This window comes from Anguilla rostrata, chromosome 12 (genome assembly GCF_018555375.3).
Source record: "Anguilla rostrata isolate EN2019 chromosome 12, ASM1855537v3, whole genome shotgun sequence".
NCBI classification, from domain to species: Eukaryota; Metazoa; Chordata; class Actinopteri; order Anguilliformes; family Anguillidae; genus Anguilla; species Anguilla rostrata.
Window position 1 is genome coordinate 13,390,002 of NC_057944.1, and position 21,819 is coordinate 13,411,820.

Here is a 21,819-nt window from a genome sequence, read left to right on the forward strand (position 1 = left end):
TCCTAATATTGTGGTAAAATGTTTGAATACACCAAACTTTACAAAAAATTTGGGGAAAATTGCCCATATCCAAAAACAGCCTTTCCTAACTGCAGGTGGCCTAACTTTCTTTGAATCTTCCTGCCAGGCGGCCTTCTCTTTAGAAGGGGGCGGGTGTTATCCCTTTAATGTTCTTATTCTCTTTACTCACTGGGGCCGGTGGCAGTGAGTCAGTATCCCTGAGTCAGCTCTGCTGTCCCTCTGCCCCGCCCACGCTCGTTCCGCAGACCGCCCCGCCCCCTCGGCTGCCCGCTAGTTTCTGCTTAAACGTGTTATTTTTTGAAACCGTTGGAGGTCTGTGGTCCTTTTTTTAGTTTTCATGTGAATTTTGAAACCCGCACAGCGTGTATGTGTTAGAAGTGGCAGATGGTGTGAGATGGCTACAGAAACCAGTCTTCTCGGCTGGATGAAGAGCGCTCCTGAAACCTCCACCGGCTGCTCCCTGTCGTCCTCACAGGGCGGACGAGTCGAAGGAGCCCATCGTGGAGGTGCGGACGGAGGAGGAGTGCACCCCCAACCACGACGGGGGGTGCCCGGGGGAGCCGAACGAGACCACCCCTCTGACCGAGCCCGAGTGAGTACCGCCGGCCGCCTGTCCGAGCATGTGACCCCTGCCTGTCCAATCCCGTCCGTCCGAGCGCGAGCGCGTGACCCCTGCCTGTCCAATCCCATCCGTCCGAGCCCTACCTGTCCAATCCCGTCCGTCCGAGCGTGTCGTCTGTGTGTGCCAGGGACTCCTCCTTTAACCTGGACATCGAGTGTGTGGCTCCAGCGGAAACGTGAGGTCCTCATCGTTTGGCGATATTAGCGCTGCTGTCTAGTGCACTTTATACCGGAACAGCTGTGATATAAACAAAATCTTGACAAAACCTTGTGAATCTTTAAGAAGCGGATAACTACTTTTTGGCTTGTTGGTGATTTGGCTCTGTGTGTTTTCATGGGGTTAGACAGTTCTGGTTAAGATAAACGTAAAGGATGTAATGGTTTGTGTCTTCACTGTGATCAGGCACTTATCAGTTTTCCAAAAATGGAGCAAAAGATCAAACATCGAAAGGCAGAAGCTGCAGGTGTAATGATGGTGTTAGGTGTCCTTTTATGGCGTTAGAGGTCCGTTGTGTGGATTGTGATTCTTAATTTGAATAATGATAAAGTCGAGTCTTAATTATGTTAAAGTCTAGACTTTGCCAAACATGTTTGCCACAATTAAAAATAAACAAATAAGCAAGAGATATAAATAAAGGTATAAAGTTTTTATGCTTAATGAAGTCTTCTGCTTTGCTGTCCCTCATACAGGAACTGAGCTTGTTTCTGCTGGTGTGGGCTTACTGGCTTGTGTTTAATAACTGCAGGACTCACTCACGCCTGTTTGAGGCGGGATGTCCGCCTCTCGCTCTCTGTCCGTCTTTCTGTCCTCTCTTGTTGTTTTTTATTCTCCTGGTCCTCTCAGACCCTGCGTTTCATGGTCTCCTCTCACACTGACCCTGTCATTTAACCCTTTTCCCCACCCACAGCAGCCCAGCTAGCGAGAGCACCACCCTCACCTCCAGCACTGCCACCGCTGCGCCCGTCACTGCAGCCAAGCCCGCCCCCTCCGCCCCCGCCCCCGCCCCCTCCGCTCCCGCCCCGCAGCCCAGCACCCCCAAGGCCAACGCCCCCTCCGCCCCCTCCGGAGCCGCGCCCAGCGTGGCCCCCCTGGTCGACCTGGGAGACGGCCCCTCGGCCAAACCCGTGGCCAACGCCAAGGAGACCCCCAAAGCCCCGCCCCGGCGGTCCGCCCCCAATCCCTCCCCCGCCAAGCCCGAGGCGCCCAAGGCCAAGGACAGGAAAGAGGAGGCGCAGGCCGAGGCCGGGGCGGGGGCCGCGAAGAGCCCCCCCGAGGCCGCCCAAAACCCGCCGCCCGCCCAGAACCAGGACACGCGGATAGACGGCGCTGACGCCCATCTCTCCAACGACGCTTCGCTGGGCAAGCCGACCCCCGATGCCACCGTCGAGGCCGCCGCCCCCCCGCCCACAGCGGCTCCCGCCCAGGACGAGTACGGCCGTCGTCCGTGCCATCATTCACCACCCACGCCATCATTCACCGCCCGCGTGTCTGTCTGTCTGTCTGTCTGTCTGTCTGCCTGCTCCACCTGTCACCAATGCTTCTGCTGCTGCCATGAAACGCAAGCCCCACCTCCACTCACTCCTCCCCCTCAGGCACCGCCCTCATGTTCTGCTCCTGGAATGTTCCGGATGGCTATTAGAGGCCCTGGTCCTGCCTGTATCTCTGTGCTGCTAGCTGTGGATTTTCTGTCTTTAATCAGCAAACCCTTCACAAATATCCACAGCACTTCTTCTTTCCTGCTCTGGTAGTCATTATTTTTGACACAAAGGTGAACCTCTCCTTGGTAAATGTAATATCTTGGGTTAAGAAAGGTATGAGTTATAAGCCAGGTTCCTTTGGTCATATCTCAGCCTCACAAAGAGATATAATAAGGCAAAACAACATTACTTCTTTCTGGCTTTTGCCCTTTTATGGGCGATATCGTAGCATGAAGGTTAGGGAACTGGGCTTGTAGCTCACAGGGTGGGTTTGATTCCAAGCTGGGGCACAGCCATTATGCCCTTGAACAAGGAACTTAAACTGAGTTGTTTTCATCTGTGCAAGTTGCTCTGCTTGACAGTGTCTAAGTGATGAAACGTACTGTAATGTAGTGAGCTAGCCAGTTGCAGACACTGCCATTTCAAGGAGTTATTTCTCCAGCTACGAGCAAAAAGGACAGGTATGTGTTAAGCGAGGTGACTTGCCCTGTCATAGTAAATAAGTAATAATTTGTGATGGATTCCGTTTCCCCCGCGCTGATTTAAGTGTGTGGTGCAGGAATAAACATGAGATTTGATACCGCGGTCGGCGTGGGAGAGGCAGCTAACTGTCATTTCACCTGAGCGCGTTCCTGAGTGATTGATGCCTTTTTTGTCAGGCCCTGCTTCACATGCCGAATACACCTGCTGTGTCACGTCAAACTGAACAAGGTGCATTACCCAGCCCACGGAAAATTCTGTCATGACATTTTACAGTGCATTGTATTTTTCTCAGTTTCAAGAGGGAGTGATGTGATCCTTTACAAGCGTAGAACATTTTCCCTTTTTGGAAACGCCGTCTGCTGCGCTCGAGACCTTGTCTGGTTTTCGTGGCCTAAGGGATCGTGCTCCTCCACCGTTTCCAAAGTGTACCAATCGCTTGTCGATTCTGACTTGGAACGCTTGATCTTCTGTCTTGTTAGCAAGTCATGGTGCACGGTGATTGAACCCGAGGTTGCTGGCAGGGAGTCTGCTTGCCGCTTGTTGCCAAGAGAGGAGCCGCTCGTTGTAGCTTTTAATTAGCTGAAGGTTAGGCCTCAGCCGTCACTCAGAGTGTAGCGTCCATGTCATTACTGAGTAAGCCCTGTTTGGACATGGCTGGAAAATTGCAGGCAGGCCGTTATAGAAGAAGCATTTGATTTAGTTAAAGGTGCGTGTGTGTGTGTGTGTGTGTGTGTGTGTGTGTGTGTGTGTATGGCTAGCTCGGACACAAATGATGCAATTTGCTTTCACTTCTTCAGGTTCACCCTGTGGCTGGGGCTGTTTTTTGTAGTTTGGGCTAGGCCCCTTAGTTCCAGTGAAGGCGATTCTCAATGCTACAGCATACAATCACATCCTATGCTTTCCCAACAGTTTGGGGAAGGCCCTTTCCTGTTTCAGCATAACAGTGTGCCTGGGCACACAGCGAGGTCTAGTCACTGTTGGGTGCAAATTTGAAATAAATAATTGTGTAAAATCTACTGCAGTTGAAATAACAACTTGTGCGTGGGCATTATATCCCAGGTGAAATGAGTTACTTTACTATAAAATGCCATCAGAGAGAGGGGCCAGCCCAATCTGCAGACTCTCTATCAGAGCCCGGCACCATTCTACGGCTGACAATGCCAGATGACTTCAGCCGTGTTCAGCCGTCTGGGGGCCCTGATGAACGGTCACGGCAGATCATTCACAGGCGTGGGGACTGATGGACTTCCTCCTCTCCGCGCGTCATTATCGCTCTCAAGCACCCTCCCCTCCCCCCCGCCTCTCTCTCTCTCCCATTCCCTGGCTTTATGCCAGGACGGCCACCGTTGTTCCTCTCTCAAAGAAAATATGATTGCTCACATAAGTGTTTTATTAAATCCAGTTATTGTTATAATAAGAACTATAATGGAATTAGCGGAATCTAATCAAAGTAGAGTTAAAATGTGATGCAATTCTGTAGGTATTTTGTGCTGTACTCCCACACCTGCTTATTAGAGTAAAGCCACATAATTTTCCCACATCAACTGCAGCATAAATTCAATCCCTCGTATGTATTAAATTAGGTGTGAGGTTTACATTCCCATTAGTTTCCACCACAAAAGTGGCTGCTGTTTGGCGTGTTGTCACAGAGGTGTGAATGAGCTCTTTAGCATGTGGCTCTTAAACGATATAGCTTCCACTCTTCATTAATACACGTTTGCTAAGCATGCTTTTTCACCCCCACCAATACTCACCTCCTACTTTTGTAGCCTGCATGAATGATTTAAACGAACATGAATAATGTATTATCATCTCCTGGCATCCTGATGCGTAGTCATATGGTAGCCGGGTCAGCTGATTACATAACGCCATTACAGGAGTGAGAACGGGGGCAGTTGAAATATGCTGAGGAAGGTTCAGATGATGGGAAATCCCCCACTAGAATTTTCAAGCTGCTGTCTCACAGATCGCATTTGGCCAATAGCCTTTCCAGGTAGCGGAGTGGCTCTTCAGTCAGTCAGACAGAGAGACAGACAGACAGACAGACTGCCAGGCAGACAGACAGACAGACAGGCAGACAGGCAGACTGACAGAGAGACAGGCAGGCAGACAGACAGACAGACAGACAGACAGAGAGACAGGCAGGCAGACAGACTGCCAGGCAGGCAGGCAGACAGACAGACAGACAGACAGAGAGACAGGCAGGCAGACAGACAGAGAGACAGGCAGGCAGGTACACACAGGGACAGTCATGTGTTGGTGCTGGGGATTGTGAGCTCACTGCGCAGTAGCACTGTACATATGCTGGGTGGTGTAGATAGTAATGCAGGGTGGAGCACTGCGCTTGCTGTCAGTGCTCTTGTCAGGGCCTTTTGTGCTTATTACTGCCATCTTCCATTTTCACATCATCAAACTCGGGAGGATATTGTATGTGTGTGTGAGAGAGAGAGATGCAGCACGTGCATTTCTGTGCTTAAACTGTGGGAGCCATTGACCTACAAATATGGGATGCAAAGAATGTGTCTTCAACTCTCCACCACCCATTATTAGCAAGCTCATCCATTTCATAAAGAACCATCCATCTGCTGTAGATTCATTTGCTCTTAGTTATGTCTAATGTGAATGCATTGCCTTTGTAATTTCATTAAATTACATCATTTCAATTGTACCGAAGATATAGGATTACATTCAGTAATTTTGATTATAACAAAACGTTGTCAGTAATCTAAACTTATATATGTATTATATGTCCTTGAATCATATTTCAGGTGTTTTTGTCTGCTAATTTCTCCACTACAGGAAGATTTCTGTGGATGAGAAGAGTAAACCTGAAGAAACGGAGGGGAAGACAAGCGTGTCAGAAATTCGCGCTGTCCCTAACGAAGCCGCCCAAACAAACGCCAATGAGAGCAAGGCATGATGGGGCTGCGAGGGAAGTGCCACAGAACGCCATGACCACATCATCATCATCATCGTCATCATCGTCATTTGCCCAAGCTCCTCCCACTACGGGACGGAGGCCACACCCAGCTCTTTCCACTCACGCCACTACATGCACACAAAATGTTTTTTTTTATTGTTTTTTTTTTATATGTATAAACGGTTCCCTTGTCAGTTCTATTACATGAGCCATCAGAACAAGAAACGAGTCCAGATGTGTTGAGTGGAGTCAGACCTCATACACATGCTATAGCTCTTTCTCACTCATGTTTGTTTCCCACTCGTGTATTTGTTTAATGCATACTCATTGATGGAAAACTGGAGATTTTCTTTATTTTTTAGATGGTAGCTTGGCTATTGGAAACCAAAACTGGGCCTTTAATAATGTACTTAGTAATGGTTCCTTCCTTAGTAATGGTCTCTTCCAGATTGAACAAAAGTGTCGTATTAGCCACAGGGAATGTATTTTTTTACGCAGAAACCTATGCTTTCACATTGTGCACAGACTAAATTGCATTGCGAAGCCTGTTATATTTTGTTATAAAGGTTGTCTCTCATATGTATGTGTAAAAGTTGAGAGATGAGTACTATAGTTATTATGTCCTCTCCTAATTCATTCTTGGTATGTTTATTTTGTTATGGTTATAGTCTGTAAAAGTAAATATTTTATATTGTTTTTATTTTACTTTTACGGTCTAGAAGTATAAAATGGAAAGGGTTGGTTCAGAATTTTTCATTTTCTGGGGTGTAGCGCAGTTGTATTCTGTGCTAATTTATGTTTAAGAACACAGTTTGAATTCATATAAACCTAAGAAGAAAATGGTGGGAACTGTTGATGATAAAGAAATTAAAGGGGAGGGAGAATTCAGTAAGAAATGTCCATCGTTTGTCCATTTCATCCATAGGAAAGGATTTGAGGGAATCGGCGTTTGAATCGTACATGAATGGGTAGCTGGGAGTACCATGGCACTGCACGTGGTTTGTAGAAGGGGGTGGGGTAGGACTGCACACCTTAAAGTCAGAGAGGAGAGCCGGCCCACCAAAATAGGCCTTTGAAATTCGCAGCTGAGGACGCAACGATCATTGGCAACATTTAAGCGATGAAAAATTAGTCCCCTTTATTCACAATTGTTTATTCAAATAGAATTGGATAACCCATGACTCAAGAATTCTACTGCTTTTTGTCAGTTAGCTTTTCCATCTCAAACGAGTGGTTGCGGGGAAGGCAAGTTTCAAAATATGCACAAGTGGTTTTTTTGTTGTTTTTTTTCTTTTTATACATACACTGTATAAAGAAATATGAACAACTGAATGAATTGGTTATTTAAACCATAGTGCTCATGTGGGGTTGTAATGAATATCTTGTTTTTTTTGTACAGTACCCTTACTAATAATGTTCGCTTTTCATTATGTTTACTGCAAGCTTGTGCATCGTGAATGCGTGAGTATCCTGGTGTGAATTTAAAAAAATAAATAATTGTCATAAAATTTGGGCAGGGGGGCAGATTTTGGATTAAATATCTACATAGTTTGTTCGTGAAACGTTTAGGAAATAGGTTTTTAAAATGTTCATTTAAGTATGACGCAAAAAAATAAACAATTAGGTGAACCAGAAACTGAAAACTGCCTTGAAAACCCCTTTTATCCTGGCATGCATTCCATGTGCTTCAGTGTCCAGTGGGGGCTTGCTGCAAATCTGTCTGTCAACATCTGAGAACACGTAAAATAGAGGACGTTAATGAGGGCGTCGAGTTTCAACGAGCAAACTGCAAAAAAAAGATAATATTATATATAAATATAGATGTACATATGCTATATGCCAGTCTTGTCATTATGCTAATTGTGAATTTTGCATATGTTAATGCTTTTTGGAGGAAGGAGGTTGAAAATGGAGGTTATGCCATTCACACATCTTTAACACTGACTCGCCATTCGTACCCAAGTCTTAGTCTGAAACAGCAGGTCATGAATGGGAGGGGCTGAAGACTTCAGGGCAGGGATCATCTACTTTGGCCCTCGAATCCAAATCCAGCCCTGGTTTTCTTTTCTCCCGGGTAATCAGTGCCACTGATTGGCCAGAATGTCTTCACACCTGACTCCCAGGCAAAGGGAGGGTGGAAAACCAGCAGTTCTCGGCCCTCGAGGACCGTGAGTTTCTGATCCCTGCTTTGGGGGTAACTGGGCAATGCCAGGCCTTAATGTAAAGCCACCCTGTGTGCATGGGTGAAACCCGCAGGATTTCGGGGTACCCCTCTCTACCAGCCGAGGACTGACTCCGTGGAAACGGCAGGCGATCGCCGTTACCCGGACGGTTTGCTGGCTCCAGCGAATCAGCGCCTGAGCTGTAAGGAAGCTTAGGTGTCCTATGCACTGCCTGTAAAACCCTCTGCTGGGTTACAGGTAGGGTTTCCTGAGCCTCCCATCCAACTGTTCTACGTCTCATCGATCGCTTAGCAGCCAACTGGTATCCAACACGCATTTGCAGTGATCCTAAAATTCTGCATTTCAAATTGAACAAGCATTCTCTGAACTGAATCTTTTAGACTGATACCAGGGGTGTCGAAGTGAAGGCATTTGTATTGTACATTCAGATCTCCTCTGTGCTTTAATCTTAAAACATTTTTAAGGGCCATCACGTGTTCATGCATTAGACCCATAAATGAGGTTTTTTTATGTGTGTCTGTGTGTGTGTCGAAACACTATTTCGTTTTTTAAATGAGCACATCCTGTTCTGAAAATTATGCAAACAACATATCATATATGTAGTACACTTTGCCCTTACCACAGAAGAAGAGTATTTCAGCTGCCATTGTGTAAGACATTTCCCTGAAATTTGACCCAGGTTTTTTTATTTTTATTTTTATGTTTTGTTTTTCCAAAAAGACAAAATTTTCGAGGGGTTGAAACGTATTGCTGATAAACCTGAAGTTTTCTGCCAACACTTCATCTCAAAAATATTTGAATGTTTGTAGAAAAGGGAGGGGGTTGATATTTTCCTCTGTTTCAATTCATGTGGGACCAACTTTTTTGATTTTGGAAAAACAGAAGTAATGGGAAAAAGTTTGAAAGTATGGCTGCGAATTAAATATCAGAGGGGTAAAGCCGGTTGTGATTCGACTCTGAAAGTGATCAGCGTTTAGTTTCCCCAGTGTACGAATGTTTGTGGGCTGTAGAGGCCTTGTCTTTCACCCAGAAGCCTCCATCCTTTTTCCTACCTACAGTCCCTTGTTTCTGAGATATCCTCTTCTATACAACTTTTTACTATGGTACCACCACTTTCTCTCCATTGTCACTGGTGTAAATACTGATTACTAACCCAAGAATCTTGACCTTCCATCTGACGTACCTGTGTTCAATAAAAAAAATATTAAAAAATAAAATAAAGTGTAAAACTGAAAAGAGAGAGTTGTCATTGCGATTCGTTTCCCCATTGAAGCAAAGCATGCATTGTACAAACTGTCCTTTCATGTCATTCTTGTTATCCGTGGCCCTCTCTTCAATAAAAGTCTTAAGATGTTCCTCGTTGCCATAGAAAGCAGTACAGCAGTTCTGCCACATGGTGGTGCACAAGATGCCAATGATACCAAACCAACTGAGCTTCTGCGTACAGTCAAGTTGGTCTCAGTGCAGTTCCATTGTCTTCCAACAGGTGGCACTGCGGTACTGTGCAAGAGAGGTCACGTTATATTAAAGACTGTCTCATAGGCTGGGGGCTTTGCTTAGCAAACTGCTGTTGCAAAAGTGATGACATTTCAGTGAAAATTAATATTTGTTGCCATAAAGGTCTGTCACATGCTGTATCAGAACTGCTTAGTTCAGGTTTCCTTCTCTGCGTGCCTCGTCTGCAAATGCTTGGTGTGGCTTCATGACACCGCGGTGTTCCACTTTGCAATGCGAGGTATTCTGCTGGCCGCAGAGGCACCGGAATGCTTCGTTTTGGATACTACGCAAAATCTGAGTGCACCGTGTTCTATGAGCCCACTTTCAACAGGATTTAAATAATTTTCTGAAATGATATTCATAAATCGAATGGGCTTTGCCTTGCAACATGCCAAGGTAAATAACAGGTTTGAGGAACCGGCGGTGACAAAGGTACTGCTCGCTATCCCGCGAGGGACGATACGGGCTCAGGAATGTCGAGTTAAGCAGGCTTAGCGTGATTAAACGAGTCCTAAACATAGCAGGTACAGTACGTGCTCACGGCCCCTGGCACCGGAACGTTCTGGCAATGGAAAGGAACACTCTGGCGTTCAGATGAACCAGCCTGGCTGCGGAGCCGGCTCAGGCTGTTCTTTCTCAGCGGATGAGCAGATCCATCACGCTCGGCTGACAGCTCACAAGACTGTGCTCTGTGACATTCCCAGGTTATATAAATCCCAGCCCTACTGTGTCATCTATTTCAGACAAATCGCTAAGGCCTCGGTGCCGATTCGGCCTTCAGAAAGCGCGTTCGTGTAAAATGGACCGCTTCCCCTACCGCGTTGGGTGTAGGATCACCTGACTTCAGAGTGGTTGAGTTCTGAACATGCTGTCAAAATGACCCGGGAACATGTGACTATCCCATAAATACCTCTGTCTTAAGAGTGGCTGAGTTCTGAACATGCGGTCAGACTGACCTGGAAACAGGTGACTATCCCATAAATACCTCTGTCTTTATAGTGGCTGAGTCCTGAACGTGCGGTCAGATTGACCTGGGGACAGGTGACTAACCCATAAATGCCCCTGTCTTTATAGTGGCTGAGTCCTGGACGTGCGGTCAGACTGACCCAGGAACATGTGACTAACCCATAAATACCCCTGTCTTTATAGTGGCTGAGTCCTGGACGTGCGGTCAGACTGACCCAGGAACATGTGACTAACCCAGAAACGGCTCTGACTTTATAGTGGCTGAGTCCTGGACGTGCGGTCAGACTGACCCAGGAACATGTGACTAACCCAGAAACGGCTCTGACTTTATAGTGGCTGAGTCCTGGACGTGAGGTCAGACTGACCTGGGGACAGGTGACTATCACAAAAAGGCCTCTGTCCTTTCTCATGTATCCATTGTGTTCATGATCATGAGAGGAAATGGATTTGACCTGGTCAAACCACAGACAGACGCTCTTGGAATGACTGAAGACATTCTTTGTTTATCCAAAATATAAGTCCTGTTTTAGTACTCTGGGCAACTCGACCAACTGTGCTCTGCTGGCTTTTCCAGAGCACCATATATTTACATTACGTTACGTTGCATTTATTTGGCAGATGCTTTTATCCTAAGCGACGTACAGCAAGTGCATACTGAAGGTCATTGGAACAACTCCAAACGCAGGTCCGATAAGGTACAGTACTGTTTACAGAAAATATAGCCCAATAACATATTTATTTTTCTCCACATAAAATGATTTTATTAGTTCCAACGTATTGCAATTTTATTTGACTTGCCAAATGGAAACAATGTATTTAATTAAAAACTGACTTTATAACAGCCTCATTTTGATAATTAAGGCAAATAGAAATGCGCAATAGCCGTCACTGAAAGATGTGGATCCTTCTTAAATCATACAAAAAAAAGCTATTAGCCTGTCTTGGTGACTCTTTTGCACAAACAATATAAGGTCCTGTTTTATTTACTTCAAGGGAAATCTTCTGCAACAGCATAATAAACACGTTGCTTATGGGATATTAAAGAATACAAGAAAGAACATAAATATTGATGACAATAACAGACCATTCAGCCCATCTCAGCTTATCAATGTAATTAATGTTTTTACACTGTATCAAGCCAAGTTTTCATTTAAAAAAGGACCACTGAAAAAGGACCTTTGGCTTTGTTTCTAGTCATAATGACATGTTTACACTATACAATTGTGTATTGCAGCTATTGCGCCTGGGGAAAAAATTCCTGAATTGTTCATTGCGTCCTAATTGGTTAAATTAATTTCACAAAGTCACAGACAGTTACTCTTAAAAATCAGAGGCCAGATCTCCCCCTCTCTAGATGTGACAGCGTAGTAGAACTCACTGCAGTGCAATGCAATATAATCTATTAATTTTTTACAGTCAATATTTAGTATCCCCACTTGTCCAATCCCGCATTTGGAATGCACAGGCACGATCGCATGCCGGCTAGTCAGCCACTTATTTAACTATGCAGCTCAACAGCTGAGCTGTACACCTGTTACTGGCTACCTTGACTGTCCCAGAAGAGCTGCTATTGTGTGGTGTTATTGTGTAAAATACCCCACTGTCTGGTTCAGTGCAGACCATGGGGTGTATGATTTTATGAGGATTAGACCTTCAGATCAAATCCCCGCCATGAAAAATACACAGGGTTTTTCAACATTACAGGCTGGTGGCAGTTAGCAGTAGTTGCAATAGTCTTTTGCCTGCTTTTGGACAATGAAAGTATAACTTAAGTTTTTTTTTTTTTTTAACTCTATTTACCTGTTCCATAATGTTAAATATGTTCTCTAGTGGCAAGCTGAGCTGTTTGAGTAATATGTGTAATGTGTCCATTCAAGGTGATAAAAATTATGACTTTAATGAACAAATTATCAACTCTTCAATTAACAGAAGGTGTACGAGAAACCATACAGTTTCAAGTGTAGTGGTATCCAAGATCTCATTGCCACATACGTTCAGAAAAAATGTAATGGGATGCCCTATACATCAGAGACAGCACATACATTGAGAAGATGATATTCCTTTTATAGCCCCATTATACTTACACTAAATGAAACTGCTCAATGAGATGTCAAGAAATATCTTCTTCATCCGTCCAAAGCATTCTTGAGATGTCACTTTTTGTGCTATAGTAATGAGAAAAAAGATCAAAAGTGGCATACCTGGAAGCACGGCCTTGGTGCGTTACTGAGGCAGTGTTTGAGAAGATAAAGCTAAAAAGAGCAAGATCTTTTTTTGTCTTTTGTATCTTTTTTTCCATTCGAGTGGCTTTTGCTTTTTCCCTCCCCTCGCGGGTACGCGGCTGAGAAGCGACTCAGAATCGCGCCAGCTGAGCGGCATTGACGGCGGTGCAGCGAGACCGAGCGAAGGCGTTGTGGACGCAGAGAAAGCGGTGACCTTCGTCTCATTAGTTCGAATATCAGCTCGCTTCGGAGTACGGGGAAGACGTCAGCAACGATACTTTACCAGCCCACACTCTCAATTTGTGCCATCTGCATAATCATCCTGTGACGCAGGTCTGGACGCTGGATTCGCCGGCGGTAATCTGAAAGATCTGATTGCCACACATTCCGCTCGGGAGGGGTGAAACCACAGCACGCTTTCCCCCGTGTTTGACCATTTATCTGGGGAGGCTTCGTGGCTAAGCTAGAGGTTTTCATGGAGTTTTCCTCTTTTCTTCCAGTTTGGAATGCCGCTGTAACCTGAGCGAGCAGGCCGTGGGCTCCCGGCTGCTGGAGAGCAATGAGACTCTGTCATTTCAGCCAACCGAATCCCTCCCTCTGTGGGAAACACTACAGCAGGTTATGCGATGCTCTGTGGGACTGCCAGGTACAGTCCACAGACACTGGTACAGACCACCAGTGTCGGTCCAGTCCACAAGCACTGGTGCAGTCTACAGACACTGGTACTGTCCACAGGTGTTGGTATAGTCCACAAGCACTGGTGCAGTCTACAGACACTGGTACTGTCCACAGGTGTTGGTATAGTCCACAAGCACTGGTGCAGTCTACAGACACTGGTACTGTCCACAAGTGTTGGTATAGTCCACAAGCACTGGTATAGTCCACAAGCACTGGTGCAGTCTACAGACACTGGTACTGTCCACAAGTGTTGGTATAGTCCACAAGCACTGGTATAGTCCACAAGCACTGGTGCAGTCTACAGACACTGGTACTGTCCACAGGTGTTGGTACAGTCCACAAGCACTGGTGCAGTCTACAGACACTGGTACTGTCCACAGGTGTTGGTATAGTCCACAAGCACTGGTGCAGTCTACAGACACTGGTACTGTCCACAGGTGCTGATACAGTGCACAAGCACTGGTATAGTCCACAGAAACTGGTACATTCCACAGACTGTACACTGGCCCAGTCTACCAATGTTGGTGGTGCAAACTGATCTAGAGTAAGACTTCAGAGACCTCTAAGATAAAGGTAAGTTTAATAAAGCTATCAAACTTTCATTAGACAGGAAGACATAAACTGCCATAAAAATCATAAATCATGAAAAAGGTTATATTTCATGAGACCCGAAACAAGATAGCGAAGCAGGAAATGTGTGCCCAGAGAACAGATCACAACTCCCTTTTATACAGTAAAGTAAACAGCTGGGTCATATCACACAGACATAGAGGAGGATAGGGAAGGCTCGGGGTCACAGATTACTGAGACCTATTACAGTAAGTATATAATATACAGTATGTATCTATAACTAAAATAAACAGAATAACATATTTCAGCTCAATCAAAGCTTAATCATTAATCAACTAATCATTTTTTGTATAATAATCAATTAAATCCAATTAACTAATCATCAATTAATACCATTTCTGTTGCTAGTGTTGTCCTCTAGACTTTCACAAAGTATCTTTATGCAATGGTTCTGTAGGGCCTACAGTGGGTCAAATGTGCGTCAAAAGGTAATCTCTTTGGTCTGCCAAAGTTTAATTCACAAGGACTCAATCCTGTCGTCCTATTAGGAGTACATCTCATAGCCATTAAAGCTGTGGGTAATTGTGCTCACCTCTACCGTTCTGTTCAGGCATTGCCCTCAGAGACGTTTTCAATCTCTCGTTCCGTGACTCCAACGGACCACTACTTTGTGAATGATATGGAATGTGCAGCTTCTGTTTAAGGGCTAACCGCGCCATTGCTTCCTTCATTACTTTAACCGTAAAATGTGAACCTTGATCACTATCAATCGTGTGAGCAACGTCCCTCCTGGGGAAGACTTCTTTTAATAAGATACTGGCCACTTTTCCAGCTGTCGCAGTTATACTATGGGGCAGAAGGTCTCTGTGTGTGTCCAACTGGAATTTTATTATTTGACAGTTTAGTTCTTAAACAACTATGACACATCATGACCATTTCGTTAGAATTGTTTTCTATATTAGGCCGAAACTAAGTTTGTTCCAATAAAGCCAGAGACTGGCAAAGCATTTGTTTTCCAAAATGTCCAGTGTTATAGTACAACTGAATCAACCCGTTACGATAAACTGTTGGAGGAATTATTTTATCTCCTAACATTCAAATTCCTTCTTCAGTTCGGTGTGCACAGGAAATTCTGATGCAAGGTTACATTTAAACCTTTTTGATGCTGTTACCTTTGCAGCCTTATCAGCTGCTGTGTTTCCTCTAGCCCATAAGTCATTCGGTTTGCTTTCACCTGTAGTTTCACAAACTGCTGTTTTTTCCTTCAGCACTGGCTCTGCATGCACCCACCAGGGACATGACTTGTTCTTTATGACTTTATTAGGCTCCCCCTCTTACTGCAAGCCGCTCTGACACCGAAAACCTGGGGTCTGAGAATATTGTACAATCTGTCTGGAGTCTCGCAAAGCATAAAGTTCAGGCACCCGTGCAGTCCCACCATCCGTAGGCCCTTCTTTCATCATTGCAAATGCGTCTTCCTTCTCCCTCCTTATGGCTGTCCATCTGCTCTTACGGCAGTCATTCTCATAATAACCGCTTCCATTGACCAGTGTCACAGCGCCATCCAGTTCTTTCTCTAGTATGGCGCTTTCACAGTGGCATTGACCCTGATCCACCAGTCCCATGGCAGGGTTCACTCAGTTATCAGATGTCACAGTGACATTTTGTGCCAGTAGTGTGGATTCCCCCGGTGCCCCTCACTGGCTGGACGTGGACTGATTGGTTGTGTTAGACAGTTGGCGTCTGGTGGGCAGTATCACCGTGTCATAGCCCACAGTCTGTTCAGTTTGTCGTATCTCCAATCTAACACAATCAAGATCAGTCAATCCACTTGACTTCATGCTTACTGGCATTAATGAAGAATAATATCTCTCTATTCCCATCTGTCCATCAGTTTGTACTTGTGCTAACGCATCATTGTATGCATATGTGCCCACGTGAGTTCGAAGATGGAAAAGCGTGGTTGAGTCAGGGTGTCACTGACCTGGGGAAGAAGCCAGGGCAGTTTTTAGAGCTGGAAAGGATTCCTCCATTTCTGATGTCCATGTCACTGGGCAAACACTAGGTTGACCTCCCTTCAATGTTTCTTTGAGAGGCTGGACCAAATCAGAAAATTGTGGACAATACACTCAGTTATTGAACAGTCCCATAGCAATTGCAATTCAGCGGCAGTCGCTGGTTTTAATAGCTTTTAAATAACGTCCACTTCCGCAATAGAGCATGACAATGGATTAATTTTTTCTCTAAGGGTACTTCTGATACCATGATCTAGGCTTGAGAGGAAACCTGCAGCTTGAAGAGCTCGCAAAACACAGCATACTGTTTTTAAATGATTTAAATGCTGTGCCTAATTTTGGTGATGAAATTAAGATATCATTATAAAACTGCAGAATTGCTGATGGCTGCACTATAGAAATTTCTGCAGTTTCCATTCCCCTTTACAGAGGGCACTGTCTCAGTGTTTTGAGATTAGGGTGGGTATCGTTAGGATTATATCGATACCAACATCAATACCAGTGCCGATTATCAGTTCCAATACTTATCGATACTCTTGGTGATACTACAATACTATAATTTGGCGTTGGTACAGTCAAGCACTAGTACAGTCCACAAACAATGGCACTATCCACAGGCACTGCTACAGACCACAGTTGCTGGTAGAGTCTGTCTTTGATAGCAGAGACAGAATTCTTAAGGCACTGATGAACAGATCCATCTTGAGGTCGTAAAGAATCCAGTAAAAGGACACCTTTCTTTCTTTGTGCTTTCTTTCTTTCTTCATCTCAATAAACAACAAGTAGTATTACTCGTAAAGAAAATACAGCACTCACTATCAATACTTCACCTTCTAACCTTATATCTTGTAGAGCATAAGTAAATGGATGCCTTTTTGCTAAGTTTTCTTCAAACATCCATGCAAGGCAATAAATCATTATAAAATATACTGTCGTTTCCTATTACAGTCTTATTTGGTTTTATCTCTTTTCTTGGAGCTCTTAGAAACAGAGCGTAACACCCTGAATCGAGTACCCCTAATGTTATCGCAGTTTACCCTGGTCCTGGGAGTGTTGCATAATTAACAGTTTTTGACATGTTAGCTAGAATGCTGTCTGGAGGATAGGTGTATCTCTCACTGACAACATCCTGTAACCTGTGGGAGCCAGGCATGCCACTGGGAGGGTATTATGTCACCGTAACAGGAGAATCCTTGGCCAGCTTAGACAGGTCCTACCCCTGGTGGCACAGGACCACATGCATCCTGCCACTGCAGGCCTCTCCTCACAGTCAGCCCAGTCCTCTGAATCATTCACCTCACTGCCCTAGCTTTGGGTCACATCTATGAAAGCTTTCAAAAAGCAAACTTCTTATTTATTTATTTATTTATTTATTTGTTTGTTTACTTATTTGTTTATAAATGTATGTATTTACTTACTGACATAGTTACTGACTTGCTTGCTTACTTACTTACAGTACTTGCTTACTTACTTACTTACTTATTTACTTACTCACTTATTGACCGGCTTACTTACTTACTTATTTACTTACTGACTTACTGACTTACTTACTTACTTGAATGACTGACACAGTATGCTCCTCAGTGTGAAATGGCACTGTTATATTCTAAAATTTCATAGGTTTAAAGAATTACTGGAGTGGTTATTTCTTTCTTTCTTTTTTCTTTTTTTTTCTTTGTGTTTCCAAGGGAAACCGTTCACACAGCTGCACATTAATCAAATTAGTACTCTAAAAGAACGCAAGTCACCGTGGCGTGAGCATGACCGCGCCACCTCTGCACATCGCCGTAATCTCCTCCGGCATCTTGAGAGGTTGTCTCTTCTGTTTTAGCCGCGCGCGCTACCTCGCCAGGACGGGGAGTCGCCGCGCTCAGCAGCGCTAAATGTGATTACTCATGTTGCTGATCATCAGGGTCTTTGTTTTTCACTGCGCCGAAGAGCCTCGCCTCCCAGTCAGCGGAGAACAATGGGCGCCCCGAGCTGGGGAAAACATGAAAAGAAAGTTTATGAAATTTGGTGTGAATGGAGCCGCAGGGAGCGGGGCTAAGAGAGATTTACTATTCATTATGAGCCCCCCGCCCGATCTGCCCACAAGCCCGCAGTGGGCTTTGAAAACCTTTAAAACCTTTAGAACTGTGGGACTGAAACCTTGTCAGGTTGCGGTGAGGGGGAGGGGCTCAGCAGACAGAAAGTAATGTTATGGACAGTGGGGGGAAAAAAATGTTTGTAAAAGGCTTTGGGAACTATTTACAGACTACTGTGCAGTGGAGAAGTGGGTTGGTAGAAGGAGGTTGAGAGGGGAGAGGTGCTCATCAGAAGCAAGCATTTTTCTCCCTAATTTGTAAATGGCCATTTTGCTTCCTACAACTATATCCCGAGAGCACCGTAACTGGAGCTCAAGAACCCCTCTGTACAGTAACCTCTAATCTTGGAACCAGTTACTATTTTCCGCACTACAGACCATGCAGGACTTCAGGGACTTAGACTGGAGCAGAGGTTCAGGTCTGCTACTGTGAGGACCAGCCTGTGCTCATGCAATGTTGGGGGACGGTGAAGAGACAGTCATGCTTCCTCTGCGGAGGATGAAATGAGATGGAAGCTCACCATAGTAACGGAGAGTGTGTTCCCTCCACACCTGCTGTGCTCTGTCATAACTGGGGGAAATGATTCCCCACAGACCAAGCCTACAAGGGGGGCTCCCTGTGCAAAGCAATGCAGAAACGGGGGTGTGCTCCTTTTATAGGGGCAGCTTGACTAGCCATGGTTTTGTTCCCATTACATTACCCAAATGCTCATTGTGCTTGTGTGGAGAGGTGCTCTGAGTTGGTGCAAATTGGTCATGCAACCTTAAAGATGAATTGTGGGTGGTCAGTCATATTATCAGTTACATGTTCAACAAATCTGGACTTTCAATATTCTGAATATTTTTAATCATTGACAAACAGTCTTCATTATGTTTTTCATTACCAAACTGTAACCACCTGCGGGTATTCCTGGATTGTATACTACATTTCTGGAACATTGTTCTGGTACTAGCGTGGTAGAATGAATGTGCTCCATGTGTTGTCATCATAATGTGATCCCACAACCAAATAGCAATTGAGTGTTTCCCAGAGTTCTCTGAATGTTTCCTGTTAGCTGGCATGTGTCCTAGCCTGTGGTAAAGCCCATCACAATTTTTGTGGCAGCCTAGGGTGCAAGAGCACTGGGGCATGATGGCCAGCACTGGGTCTCTGATGAAGCGCAGTTAAAATAGTGGGGGAGATGGTACAGTGTTTTAGGACACTGTCAGTGTTATATGCTTGCCTTGGTGTAACATTGAATACACAAATGATGCTTCAAACAGCCTGAGCTAATGTGCTGCTTTTAGTATCTTCTAGGATGACCCTACCTACAAAGCGAATGAAATTTCCATATTGACCAAAAGGGTAAGCCATGAAATTATTGAAACAGCTACTTTTTTATATGGCAGAACTGTTTTAGGTGCGCTGCTCTGTGGAATGCAAATGTGGCAGGAGGTTAAGTAATTGTGGGACACAGCTGGTTTCTATCTGTTAGGCTAACTGATTTCCAGTGTCCCTCAGGTTGCTGTTGCGTTAGGCTCAGACAGTAATGCATCAGGGGTCCGTCGGCCAAAAGCTGTCTTCATCTGAGTGAGATGAGCCTCTCTCCAAATGTCACAGGCTTTCCTGTAGCATTGTGTGGTCTATAGAGCGTCAAAGAGTTGCTAACAGAAGCTAACAGTCACAGTGTAGCGGAGGAGTGCATGTACTTCAGCTGCAGCGGTGGGGGCAACTGCTGTCACTCAAGAGGTACACGCAGAAAAAAATGTGATGAACGAAAGTGTGAGAAATACAAACTAATTTCTTGTTCATGAAGCATTACAAATAAGATGGCTAAATGTTGTCAACCATGAATCCAATACAGTTAATAATGCAATAATAATGATGATAGTATTAAACCGTGGAGAGCTTCGTTTTTGGAACAGGGATTCGGGTTCTTTTCTCAAATCCGCCCCCTCGCTTACATTTCCATACCATTTGTGTGTTTTCCGATGCTTGCTCGATGTGGAATATTTATTTATCCCAATGCCATATGTGAGGAGTCACTCAGCGTTACCGATGTGTATTTTTCCCAAACGAATAACCCGAAATACTCAGATGCACGGAACCCCCGGCTCTTGCCAGACCATAAGCGACGTGTTCATTTGCCTGGGATGTCAGATGTCACGCTAGGAGGCCAGCCGGGCCTGTGGAGCCCATTCAGTCCGACCCGCCGCCTGGCACGGGCGGCAGCGCGGGGGGCGCCGGGGGAAACGCGCCGCCGGGCCCGTTCGGAATGCCCGTCTCCGGGGCCGTCTCCGCCACGGGAACCCCGAGCCGACGGAGGAGTTCTGGCTGTTCCCCGTGGATCCGCGCGCCATTACCGGCGTGCTTACCTGGAGGTGACTATTAAGATGTCAGCAAGCCCCACTGAAGAAGAGAGGCCTGGCTTTGGCTCTGCGCTTTATTTCGCTCTTAAAGCTGCTGCTGGTTTCGCGTTTAGAGAACTCATTCTGCGCCACTGTCAGCATGTTGCCTTTTTTAAAACGTGGCCTTTCGAGGAAGGCCTTCAGAGAATTCTGCACGGATAAGATCATTCGGCTCCCCATGTGAATTGTTGGTGGTAATTTATGGTAATCTCCCACTGAAAATCATATGGGGCCATCGATGTCTAAATGCCATTCGCCAATGCTTCACTTATCATCAACGGTGCACCTTATAATTATATTTTAACATCTGATTTAAAAAGCACCCACTGCCATTCAGCTTTATCAGGCCATTTCAATGGATTATATGGTTCCCCAGGGTTGCGTATGGACTAATACTTGTCCTTGCCAGCACATGATATCAATTATGATAAATTCTTTCAGAAGAGTCAGAGCACAGGCCTAAAAGGGAATGAGCCCATATTCAATATTGTGGAGGTTAGGTAAGAATGTGTTCATTTATTGTATTGTTTTAGTAGTAACGTTTTGGTTTGAAAACACATTGGGCCTCATTCACAGAACATGTGTACGATCATATTTGGTTGTAAACTGTTTGTAAGAACGTTTCCAAGAACATTTCAGAATTCATCTTTTTTTTCTTATCTGTATTTGTTCATAGCTGTTTCCTTACGCTAATCGCATTAACAGAATTACACATAAAATTTCCAGTCAGCATTCATCATCTCATACATCTGGGATATTCACAAAAATAAAGGTCTGCACATGTGCCATTAATCCCATATAGATTTTTCGTAGAAACATTATTAAGAGCAAAAGTAAGAATAATAATTTAAGAAAAGTTTTGTGAATGAGGCCCATTCATTGTAATTCAGAGGTTCCCAGACATGTGTACCGTCAGCTTCTGTAATAGCCAGTATAAAGATGCACCCCCTAGTGGTTAACTGGAACATGTTTAATGGATAAAATTGTTAACGGATTTTAATTTCTTTATTGAGAACCATTGGCTGCATTGCAGTGGCTGCTCATTACACTAGAATATAGAGACATATTTCAATCATGAGCATACTATAATATGATGAGTGTACTCAAGGCATGTAGCTATTTAAAACCATTTCAATATGGAATAATTTCAATGATTATAATACAACAAAGGGCATGGCCACCATACAAGGTTAATTTCCTCTTGGAGTGTAGCATATGTTGTTTATGAAAACTGAAGATATAAACATGCTTTAAAGGTAAAACCAGTGTGGACCCCAGAGCTCATAGACCCCAGCTTGTGAGCCTTGCAGTATGCTGTGATTACGATGATTACAGAATCGGTTGTACTGTGCAATTTGAAAAGCCATCTAAGGTCAGCTGGTTCCTAGCAACATTCCCATGACGACATTTTCAGAATGAGGTCTCATACATGATGCAATTACCATCAACCTTTTTAAAATGTGAAATGATTGTT

At 44.7% G+C, this 21,819-nt stretch overlaps 1 protein-coding gene across 10 annotated transcripts in view; it reads left to right on the plus strand.

The window, feature by feature from the left end:
- Positions 1-9,164, plus strand: part of ncam1b (neural cell adhesion molecule 1b) — a 201,892-nt gene extending 192,728 nt beyond the window's left edge. For 6 of the 10 annotated variants that reach the window (XM_064302975.1, XM_064302977.1, XM_064302974.1 and 3 more), the window contains 3 exons: positions 497-613; positions 1,551-2,072; positions 5,623-9,164. In XM_064302975.1, the coding sequence (XP_064159045.1) occupies positions 497-613; positions 1,551-2,072; positions 5,623-5,743 (760 nt within the window). In that variant the 3' untranslated portion in view covers positions 5,744-9,164. The remainder of the gene's footprint in view (positions 1-496; positions 614-1,550; positions 2,073-5,622) is intronic. The other 4 variants (XM_064302983.1, XM_064302980.1, XM_064302984.1 and 1 more) reach the window with 1 other exon arrangement.
- Positions 9,165-21,819: the final 12,655 nt, after the last annotated feature.